Genomic DNA, 11,739 nt, shown 5'->3' with positions numbered 1-11,739 from the left:
ACAGCTCAGCTCTGTAGCGGTAACCGTGTCGCTCTACTGCTTGCGTTTCCCTTTCCTCTGTTTGATGGTAAAGAGGTTTTCGTCTGCGGGGTACATGTCTGTGCCGCCGCCTTTGGATGACCTCTTCTTCCTCCCGCCGGCCCTCTTCCCCTTCTCCTTCCCCGCCCCACGGCCGCCGTACAGCTGCTGCGGGGTGTAGGACTCACGCTTGAAGGGCGACGTGCGCGGCTCCGTCGCCGCCGCTCCCCAGTTCAGCCGGTTGGGGTTCTTCTTGTTCCTGCTCTTCTTCGCCGCCTTCTCTTCCCCGCCCCGGAAGCACTCCTCCTCATAGAACGTGCGTTTCTGTGGTGTGGCGGCGCCGGCGGTGGAGGAGGAGGAGGGCGGAGCCTTGGTGGCGGGGACGTCACGCTTGGGCTTCCACTGGTTGGCGGCGCCACTGACGGGCGTCGGCTTCAGCTTGGCGGACATCTTGGTCTTGAAGACGACGGCCGGCCAGCGGGGCGTGGGTGTGGGTGGGGGTGGAGCTGGAGCCGGGCGTGGGGACCCTGGCGGAGGAGGGACGGGTGTTGGCGTTCTCCTGCTGCCGGTGGTGGTTCTTCTTCTTGTAGTCGTGGTAGTGGCTGGTCCTCTGCCCCTTCTTCGGTGGTCCCGGGGCGGTGGGGGGGTTTGGGTGTGGTGCCGAGCAGGCCGGCTTCCTCAAGTTCTGGACGGGGGGGGGGAATAGTAAATAAAATCACAACGTTATTCAGTGGCATTCTGAAACTAGTGGGGTCAGGGTGCTGTGTGTCAGAGGAGAAGAGAGAGACAGAGCTTACCTTTGACCTTCCACTTCACCCTGTGCTCCCTCTGGTTGAAGTTGACGGGAGTGTCATAGTGATTGATGAAGGGCATGCTGGGGTAGGTCCCATTACACATCCGACGCTGTGTACATGCCTGAGACACACACAAACACCTAATACTGATCTTGCAAAAAGGGCACACGCTCGCTATATTTTTTGATAATATTCCTCTTTAGATCATAAATTTGATTCATTATTTGCTTTGGAGAAAATGAAGAAAGGGAGAGCAGGGTAAAGAGATAGAGGGAGAGACAAGAGGAGAGGATGCTGCGGTGCAAACTGAAGCGGCGACTCACATGGCCAAAGTGGCCCTTTCTGGAGCAGTTGTAGTAGTAGGCGGGCGTCCTGCCCTGGTCCAGGGGAGAGAGACAGAGAGCAGGGGAGAGAGACAGAGAGCAGGGGAGAGAGACAGAGAGCAGGGGAGAGAGACAGAGAGCAGGGGAGAGAGACAGAGTGCAGGGGAGAGAGAAGACGCACATGAATAATCACAAAAAAAAAAAGGAAAGCCTATCAGAACGACACCACACTGCCTGTCAGAACACCCCTCCAGCGTCAGCGTGTTTAAAAGTGACATGTTATACCACTAGGTGTGAATGCGATTAGCCGTTGCAAGCAGTTTGAACAAGTGGGCGTGTCCACCTAGATGTGCGCTGGATAGATCAGTCTACCATCGTACATCTAGGTGCACACGCCCACTTGTGATTTTTAAAAAACTGCTCTTAAGGGCTAATCCCACTCCCACCTGGTGGTATAATATGTCACCTTTAAGAGCAGGACGCTGGGAGTCCCACAGCAGGTTAGCCCTCTGCCGCTGTCACCCGATAGCCTCCATTAATATTTCACATCAATGACATCGTGTGACGAACATCTGCTTTCTGAAAAAAAGGCCTACTAGTAAACTAGGCCTAGGCTATTCACATGAAATAAAACAAAACATTGAGACCATTCCACAAAGCACACTGGGTAATAACAAATTCAACCCAATGGACTTGTGGTAAAACCACTCGTGGTCTCCACAAGTAACTGTAAACTGTTGTAAATTGCAACTTACGTAACTTAGGGACTGTTGGTTATTTATCCCGGAGGGATTTGGACCTCTGATCACTTTATGCATAACCCCCCCCCCCGGCGATATAATTTTATTTTGACATGACCCTGCAATCGACCCTGCATGACATTTTCATATATATTTTGGAGTTGCCCCTCTGTAGATCCTATTTCGACCAACATTCACAGCATCCTGGAAACTTTTCAACCAAATAAAATCATAAATAAAAATAAATGAATATTCACCCACCAACCCATGGCCCATTTATTGTGTGAGAGCAGAAGCCAGCGTGCGAGTTCTCGGAGTAGATGCCCCACAGCCCCCCTCTTTTCCCCTTTCTTGTAGCCTGTCGCTAAATAAAAACAGTCCTTGTTAGAGGGCCCCCCTTTATTTTCTAGGGATTATCACATTGAAGAAACCCTTGGTGTCTAGAAGTCCTCTGGTCAGTATTCTACCCATAGAGATACCCATTGTAAGGTTCTATTTTTGTGTCTCTTGGGTTTTATTACTTGTAATTGCAATGTTTACTTGTGTCAGTTTTAAACGGCTACAATTATTAGTTATTAAATTATTTATATCCATATTTATTATTCTTTTACTACTGCATGAGACCATCATTACTGCCTTAAGGATGCCCATGGAATAGGAATAAATTTGTCTTCAAGTACTTGGTCAACACACTACAGTCTTTGCAACAACTTCTACAAAAGTTTTTAAAAAAAGTTTTCACTGCCATCTTTAGGTAGCAATAACTGAAAGAAGTACTCATTACATTTCCATGCATAATTTTCATACCTGGTATGCAGTTTTTGAAAGTCACCCTGCACTCTCCACACATATCCAGAGTGTACATTTTGTAAAAGTCTGCCCTGTATTGTGCCGAGAACATGGTCCAGTTTGCAACACCTGTTGCAACAACAATTTTGAGAATAAGATGATTTCTCAAATTGATTTAACATGGAAAACATGCAGTATGCAACCAGTATAGCTACGACAGTTTTTGTAATCTTACTGTCAAGAAAATGCACTTTTCTCTTGAAGTATTCCCTCTCCACCACTTCTCTGAAGCAGGAAGGCACCAGGGACAGGGTCATTAGAGCTCTGTCTCCATCATGAAGAACGACCTCAGTAAAGATGATCTCCAACAGGCAAGATGGCAACTGAAACAAATAAGATTCTTCTATTGAATACATCATCTCCAGTTAGTATTAAGCCAAACAGCATTAATAGAAATACTGAAAGCATGAGCACTGAATGTATTCAATAAATATTATATTCCCCCAAAAAAGAAACACATGCAAACAAACAAAATCAAAAATAAATTATTAATAAATAAAAGACCTGCTCAATACATGTTGCCAACTCCTGCTCCTGCTCTCTTCCATGTGTCATGGGCTCTAGCCGTCTTCTCTTCCTACGTAGAAATGTCAAAGGGGTGACATTAGCAAGATGCTTTTCATGTAGGGGGGTTTGACGGTACACATGGTTTGGTTCATATTTCGGTTTAAGAGTCCATTTGGTACAGGAAAACAAAGTGTTATTATTGTTGACAAAATCCTCTTGCTGGGGACTAATACAAACTGCAGTACCTTTCCTGTTCCTTTAAGCGCCCCCCCCCCCCCCCCCACAGAAACACATCGTAGTTATCAAGTAAGAAGTTGTTCATACCTTTGGTGTTCAATGTTGTCCAACAGAAGCTGGCACCACCATCTCCTTATATGTGGCATATCATGCTAGTAGATGAAGAAAGATGTCATTGTAGTTTCAATCCTAAAATCTGTACATTAACAATTTCAGATTTAAATTGCTGACCTGAGTGAAGTCGAAGGTCCAGTCCAGTGCCATGTACAGTGCGTACTATAATCCATATTATAAACAACGGTTAACATATAATAGAACAGTTGATACAGTTGTTACTGTACATATAAACCATGTCAATGATCCTTTTCTCTTGGCACCTGCTTATGTTATTATGTTTGATGCCGAGGTGCACAATCCCATCACTTACCATTAGCATGAACACGCCACAGTCCGCGCTGCCTGCTTGTTCTGGAATAATCTGATAAAAAAGCCAGAAGTTATTGACAATTCAATTATATTTAAATATATTTAATACAATTACATTTCTTAGTACTATTCCAATGCATAGCACATTTCACAAGGCATATATAAATCCAAAATTTCCATCACCTTGTTTGAAACAAATGCCCAGGATCCTGGCACTATCTTTTGCTGCAATGGTGCTATAAAAGACAAAAGGATAGCATGATGAAATACACTATTAAAGACCTCACATGATTTTGATGTGACGTGACATTTGTGGTCAACATTTTAAGCCATTTAAGCTTGCTTAATTAATTGGCTTCCATTATTGGTTTAAGCAACAGTGGAGCAGGTGTGCATAGTATGACTCCAGATTGTGCTACCTTGATCACCACAAATGTAATGAACACATCACCAGAAGGCTTTTTTGAACACAGCAGAACCAACATTGAACGGTTGCCAACATTCTTAACTCTACTAGGAACATTGAACGGTTCCTAAACATAATATGAATAACAACAATATAACACCATGCAAAACACAAAAACGAACCGAATATTAATTTACGGGAACAATGAACGGTTCCTCAATATTAGACTGAAACATGAACATGGATAAATAATGCCAGTCTCCATAGCAACTAAGCTTGGAGCAATCAAGACGTATCCTCTCCTCTCTTTCCATACAGGAAAAAGGATGCAGTCTCTAGATGCTGCATCTACCTGCATCATTCGAATGACAACAATAAGAGCTTGTAGTTTCAATGTGAAGATATTTTTAGATACGCAACCATAGTACGAGATACTGTCACTATGTACAGGGTTAACAAACTTAAGCCATACACAACACATGCATAGAACTTACTGGCAGCGAGAAAAACGGGTCGACATTGAGAGGTCTCCAAGTGGGGATAACATCCACAGCATGAACATACTTTCCCTGTAAATCACAGAACACCAGTTTAAATTATTTGGGTTTACATAAAATAAATAAGCACTATCAATGATAGAAAGTTGTACCTTGAAATGATACAAAAAATATCCATACACACCTTTTGCCTGGCAATATTGATGACCAGTGATAAACAACAGTTGACGATCTGTAATAAAACAGAATGTTTTATGGATTGCAAAGACATTTTACTAAACAATTTTCAAATATTTGGGTGATTAAAAGTGTACTTACTGTTGCCTCCACTTCTCTGTCCAATCCCAGGGACAGGAAGTCCAGCCTTTTTAAAACTGTGGTGCCCACTTTACAAATCGCCTCGTCTGGTGATTTTGTGTCATCCAACACATCATCCAACACATCATCAAGCTTTAAAATGACAGTCAGTTAAGTACTTACTACTACAGTATATCATACTTGACAGCAAAAAACAAACAATAGAAAACCTCTTTAGAACTCAATTATATGAAGAAAATATTTAACTTTGTTTAATGTGGGCCATATTAGGCCTATTAGAACTAAATCAAGAAAAATAAAAAAATACATTTACCCATGTCAATTGTCCTTCGTCCATCTCATGCTCCGTTACTTCCCTTCTTGCACATATGTGGTATATGTGCTTCATTCCACAACAGTGTTGATTACAAACCTCAAAACCTCCTGCAATATGGTCAGAGAAGCCCAATTTCAGAAATGACAGGAGCATAATAAGCAATGTGGAATTTGTACCATAGCATGTCTTTCCAGCAACTGACTTAGTAAATAATGTTACAAGTTGTACAACATTATATTTTAGTGCATTAGATAGTGTAGTATTAGGTGCTACATTTTTGTACTGTGATGATCTCTGGAATACCTGTTGTGGTTGTAGCTGGAGCTTCCACTGCTATTGTTGCACTCATGCCAGAAGCTTCTACGTTAATTGTAAGGGCTACGTTGACAGCAGGGGTCGGTGGTGGGATGACGGCAGCGGCCTGGTTCATACCGGTGGTCGGTGGTGGGATGATGGCAGCGGTCTGGTTCGTACCGGTGGTCGGTGGTGGGATGATGGCAGCGGCCTGGTTCGCAGGGGGTGCCACGGATTGTGTCACAACAGAGGCTGCTGCAGTGTTTACAGACTGGGCAGCTGTGCAAGATGCAGCAGTGGCTGCTGATGCTGTCAGCAGGCAAGGGAAACAATTAAGATTATGACATTTGACATTCTAAACAGTACGTGTTAACCAAAACAAACAATTACTGCTAGGAATTTCCACACATTGGATTAATAAAGCCTTTTTTATTGCAGGAGATGGCTTTACAAGACAATACCAGTTTGAAATCCGAATGTCACAACTATACTGTGCACGTACATACCTAAAACCGTCTGCCCACTGGAGTTCAACTGGATTTGCAGTGCACTCCCCAATGTTTTCTTCATGTTCTCTTTTGTTTTGGCATTGCATCAGTTGTTGTAGTGGTGCAAAATGTTCTTCATTAAAAAAATATGGGACGATAGACTCATCATGTCTAAGAAGTGGTTGTTCTTCCTCAATCCACTGAAGAGCTGCTCGGCACACTGGCTATTGGCCCAGCCACGTAACTCAGGCACAAGCTCTACCTTGCGCAGAACATCCTTTGGGTCTTTGGTGTTCCTCATGAAAGCGGTCATAAAGAGCATAATGCTCTGATGACCCTGTAATAGGGTGGCCATTTTCATCAGGTACTGGCTTCTTTGTAGTTAGCCAAGGCAAGCTGACTTTCACTTTCTTTGCAGAGGCCAATCTGATGTTGTCATCAGTAGGATCCAGCAGTCTCCCCTCATGAGGGCTTAAGGGCGAGGACTATGGCTCTCTTATGTTTGTATGTATGTGTTGCCAGTCCCCTTGCAAAATCATACAAGGTCACATTGGGGAAATGCTTCATTGATAGCAGCAGATCAGCACAATCTCTTGGGCTCTCAGCCCTTAGGTTGAATTTAACTCCATAAACAACAGCACAAGGGCATGTGACCACAGCACATCCACCTGGTAAAAGAAAGTTATCGTACCCGCTATGAGTAACCATTACAGTGAAATGTAGTGAAGTCTGAAAGTTATTACTGATGCAAACACTTTTGAATATAAATCAACTCACCAGAAGCCCCCCAGACCTTTGCAAACACTTTGTCATATGCTGACCGGTTCTGCATTTCTTCGCAGAGCCTCATAATAAAGGTCCATCCTGGAGCCCTTGGAGTCTATGCCACACCCCTTGCAGAGACTTCGCACAGCTTCCACCTATGATGTTAAATAGCAAATATTACAGCCCTGTGTGTGTGCAAATACCTTCAGTTTCAGAATCTCGTCAGTGGGTCCTCTGTAATTAAGAGGTCGGATTCTTCAACTGGGTTCCTTGGTGTGTGGATTTTGCAGTGTTCTGTGTTTGACACCACACTGGAGCCTCTTGTGTGGGGACCAATCCATGGTGCCCAGTTATGGTAACTGGGCCGTACCACAAACGGATTCTGCTTGTAACCTGCAGGAACATTTCAGAAGAAGAGTACAGAATATGTTACTCTAATTGCAGCACCAGGACTGTGCACTTGGTTGCCATTGGCCTGCTTGCACTGTTTGTGGCATATGGTGGCATAAGAATGTGAGACTCAAATTGTTTCAGGGTGTTTTGGTGAACTACAAAATAGTAGGGAGGGATAATTATGTGAATAAAATTGATACAAAGCCACTAGTGGCAAGCTGGTGGGCAGCATGTCTTGGACTACAAGGGCAGAAGGAAAGGATGCAAAGCCAATTAGTCAAATCAGGCCTACTCTTGATTTGTAAAACTAAATTTAAAAAATCTGCCCTCAATGACTGAAGCTATTGGTTGTAATTTGGTTCATCAAATGTTTATTTTCAGTTACAATTGTTGCACGAACATCCTTTCTACTAGGGCTGAACGATTAATTGCATTTGCGATAATATCATGATATGACAAAACGAGATTTTCTAACCGCAAAGGCTGCGATTTGATTGGTCACGTGACTTGCGAGTGAGCCGAGCGGAGCAAAGCAGTGCAGGCAGGGAGAGACGCTGCGCTTTAACCTGCTGCACAATGGCCTCAGGCTTGTCAGAAGAGCGCACAGCTGAAAGTTTGGTACCAAAGAGGGGCGGCACATCAGTTGTGTGGAATTATTTTGGCTATAAAAAAGACGATGCTGCGCAACTGTCCCACATTTCGATCACAGCCTCGTCGGCTTGAAAAAAAACCCACCTCAGCGCACCAAATCAGCCGACCGAGACCTCGATAAAGAGTTTATTATTTGTTGTTTGTTTGTTAGTTTGTTATTTGTGAGGAACGGTTTACGAATGCACAAATGTGCACATTCTCAGATTATGAAACACGGGTGTGTGAATGTGTTTTGCACCAACTGCGCTGCAATGATTGTAGCAAAAGTGTGTGACTCTTTGAAGTTGTGATGCACAGGATAGAATTTGTGCACCTGTAACAAAGGACTTGTGAACTCGTAGCCCCTATTTTGTGTTTACAATGGTAGAAAAAAGATTTCCGACTTCAAATTTACTGTTTTAGTGTACACATGCAGAATAAATATTTCCGACTTCAAATTTACTGTTACACATTTGTGACTTTAGTGTACACATGCTCAAGACTTTTGCTCCCTTTGCGTCTTTTAATTGCGCATGAAATGTTTATTTTGAGTGAAAGACGTGCGTTTGGGAAGAAGAAAATAAAGTATTGGTTAACCTTTGTGTCGTGTTCATTTCTCCGCCCTTATTTTGGTGCTCCCGGTCAAATTTGACCAGCCTGTTGTAATTGCTCTTACATTAACACACAGAAAAAATTTATCATCACCAAATTTTATTTAACTCCCCTTTAAGCTGTAAACAATGTCTCAGAGTCATGGTTTACATGAATAACTGCAGTGAATATACAAAGAATAGACACAGAAACTGTGTGTGCGTGCGGTGGTGATGGTGGACCACAGGTGTTACAAAAACCACTCAAAACCACTCAAAATTCAATGAAAGTGGTGATCAGCAATTGTATATGTTCAAATGCCTAGTGTGGAGGATATCATAAGGCCTTGAGACAATAAAATGTAAAACACAATATGTATGATTGATGAAAGTAGGAAATCGGTCAGATTTGACCCGAACACGACAGAAAGGTTAAGGTCTGAAAGCGCAAATAAATGCCTCAAACTAGTGCTGTCATTTTAAAATAATGTTACGTTTCTTTTATTACTGTTATTTTTTATGGCAATTAATGTGGATACTCTGCTATTTGGTTTCATTTACTTACTCAATACTTAACCCTAAAATTACAGCCAGGGCATCAAAATGAACAAGAACATTTTTATGTGATTCCAAACATTTGAACAAGAGAGAAAGATGGCAAAAAGATACCTCAAAGAGCTTTTCAGAGAACTTCTCTTAAATGGCATGTGTAGCGGACGGAACCTACGTCCGCTTAGTAGGGGTAAATCACTCTTCACTGAATGGCTGGAAATCAGAGGATCTAGGTCCCTAACCCCCAGGCCTATTAGTCTCGTGTCTACTCTGCCTGCTCAGTTGAAGTACAATAGCTTAGGCTTCAGAATTTAGACCTGTCACAGTGAAGACCTAAAGAATAGAATACCAGTAAGTAGCTGTGTGTGTGACTTACCCTGTATTCCCCCTAACTACTACACTTTAAGGACAGAGGGTGAGACGCCCCTACTTCAGAGAAGAAAAACTCCACAATAAAAGCAAAAGTGTAAAAGTTGAAAAATGAGTGGTTATTTATTATACTAGTTTTCTTATGCTAAGTAAAATGGAAAAGTAAATGAAAAATAGAAATAAACATACACATATATACATATATATATATATACATACATACATACATATACATACATACATACATACATACATACATACATATATATATCAAATGTAAAGCATAGAGGAATAGCTTCCCTATCAACCTGTAACCACCATATAATGTTCAAAACCTTACATCAACATCCACTTCACCAGAGTGGCTCAATAACACTTTCACGGTTTGGCTTAACAACACTATCACTATTACACAACAGTAACAAGTATGTCAATTGTAACTTCAGAAACGGTTTTGCACCATACACATAATAACACTCAATAACAATATGTCCACTCTCGGTTCAATGTTCCTTTTGGTTCGGATTGTCCACGTTACGTGTGTGCCGACCGTTCACCAATTAGACATCACGAGTGCGTTGCTGTCCGTTGAGAATGATAGCCATGTGTGGCAGCAGGGTAGCCTATTTACTCACCCACCGCACCGTGCATCAATGGCGGGAGAGGGAGAGAGCAGGAGCCACAGACACGTCCCGGTCTGTAGCAGTGAACTGGCTGGCTCTTCGTTCTTTGGCGTGACAAGCTTCCAACGTTGGCGACGGGCTAGTAATATAACTGAATAGTTAACACTTTGCACTACCTAGCGAGGACGGTCGCCTCGCACTACGCGAACTATACTTGTTAATAATACGACCCCGGGTGAATCTTCAGCGCTGATGGCGTGGAGTCTTCCGCTCCTCCACACGCCACTCCAGCCGTAACTGTTCCGTAGCTCAGATTAAAACATGTCGCACACGCAATAACTAAGAGCTAAACTGTTATTCAACTGATCTATCATACCGAAATCTCCGTCAGCATGGGACCTCGCCGAGCGCCGCCATCTTCTTCGTTCTTCCTCACCAACTCTCTCTAGTCCCGCTCTCTCAAGTCCCGCTCTCTCAAGCTCTCTCCTCTTATTCGCCAGTGCACTGCATGCGAGTACCGATTGGCCGAGCCTATGGCGAAGTTCATGGGTGTGATTGGGTGAGGCTATTTTGAGGGAAAGGTTATCGTAGGGGCTACATATCAAGAAATATATGCACACTCTAGGCGTACACCTACACATGATCCTTTTCAAAAACTCTTCCAGTCTCTCTTCTTCCCTCCTTTCATGTCTTTTGTCTCTCTGCCTCTCTGTGTGGACCTTGTTGGATTTCAAATAGTTAGTTTGGTGTTACTTAGCCTATATTTTATTTATATTACAAGTGCCTTTCGAGCTAAGCACGGAAAGAACAAGTAGGCTTCTATAGGCTAGATAATCCATAGGCTATGTTACAGTTTCAAATAGGTTAATAAGGACATGTTATTTTAATTCTGATTTAACATTAATTCCATGTTGTTACTTTTCAATATCAGTCATTAGGCTAAATAAAGTCACGTTTGGCAATTAGCGGAGTCCAAGAAACCTATTCTCGCAATATAGACCCTAAAGGTCTAAAGGCCCTCCTCAAAACAAAATTACAAGGTGTCTTAATGTAGTGTAGGCTATCAACCAATGACCAAATTACTAAACTAATTAAAGGCCATGACACACTGTTACCTTCTGTTAAATTCCTTATTTCTGGGTCAGACTGGGAATAAATTCTGAGGTCTTGGTTAAATACATATCTATGGCAGCAGGTATCAGTATACAGCTGTGTTCCCATGTCAATGCATGATTAAATGCATGATTAAAACATATCTAAACACATTTTGAATGTCCTACGTCAACAACAGCCAATGGCTTTTATATAAGCCTTCCTTCAATTTGTTGATAGGCCTACTATGTAAACGAAATTTGGGTTATGGTTATCAAAAATGTTCGCCGCGCGCGCTCTTCGCACGCCCGCTGACATTTTGCAGATTCTCTCTCCAGCCAAAGTCCCATTAAGGCAACCCTGCCTTAATGACACATCCAATACTAACTCGAGCGACTTTGAGTAACATCTCGTTTGCTAAATGACAGAATGATAAAAGACGAGCATGCTCGTCATCGAACAGTGGGCTATGCGTGTCGACGTAGTAACAGTTGACAATTGACGTAGTAACA

At 42.7% G+C, this 11,739-nt stretch overlaps 1 protein-coding gene across 6 annotated transcripts; it reads right to left on the bottom strand.

Annotated features, from left to right (window-relative positions):
- Positions 1–382: 382 nt before the first annotated feature.
- On the bottom strand, positions 383–10,542 carry LOC311355699 (uncharacterized protein). Of its 6 annotated transcripts, XM_084475508.1 has the most exons (18): positions 10,148–10,542; positions 6,991–7,371; positions 6,232–6,881; positions 5,735–6,034; positions 5,429–5,538; positions 5,116–5,247; positions 4,982–5,029; positions 4,795–4,869; positions 4,078–4,130; positions 3,896–3,936; positions 3,700–3,744; positions 3,556–3,620; positions 3,229–3,301; positions 2,900–3,047; positions 2,683–2,793; positions 1,136–1,189; positions 816–933; positions 383–703 (listed from the first exon to the last, which is right to left on the bottom strand). In XM_084475508.1, the coding sequence occupies exons 8-17, from the start codon at positions 4,860–4,862 to the stop codon at positions 908–910; spliced, it is 684 nt and encodes a 227-aa protein (XP_084331634.1). In that variant the 5' UTR covers positions 4,863–4,869; positions 4,982–5,029; positions 5,116–5,247; positions 5,429–5,538; positions 5,735–6,034; positions 6,232–6,881; positions 6,991–7,371; positions 10,148–10,542; the 3' UTR covers positions 383–703; positions 816–907. The 6 variants fall into 6 exon arrangements, with proteins under 6 accessions (XP_084331634.1, XP_084331636.1, XP_084331635.1 ...); XM_084475510.1 differs by lacking the exon at positions 1,136–1,189; XM_084475509.1 differs by lacking the exon at positions 3,700–3,744.
- Positions 10,543–11,739: the final 1,197 nt, after the last annotated feature.

This window comes from Micromesistius poutassou (assembly GCF_964030765.1).
Source record: "Micromesistius poutassou genome assembly, chromosome: 11".
Lineage (NCBI taxonomy): Eukaryota > Metazoa > Chordata > Actinopteri > Gadiformes > Gadidae > Micromesistius > Micromesistius poutassou.
Note: the sequence above shows the minus strand (reverse complement) of the source record. Positions and strands in the feature narration are given on the sequence as shown.

Excerpts from the sequence above, each read along its gene's own strand:
- LOC311355699 (XM_084475506.1), bottom strand. The coding sequence starts at position 6,295 with ATGAAGAAAACATTGGGGAGTGCACTGCAAATCCAGTTGAACTCCAGT. Across the intron at positions 5,248-5,428 it reads ACGAAGGACAATTGACATGG|CTTGATGATGTGTTGGATGA; the intron begins GTAAATGTATTT and ends GTCATTTTAAAG. Across the intron at positions 4,131-4,794 it reads ACCCGTTTTTCTCGCTGCCA|CACCATTGCAGCAAAAGATA; the intron begins GTAAGTTCTATG and ends TGTCTTTTATAG.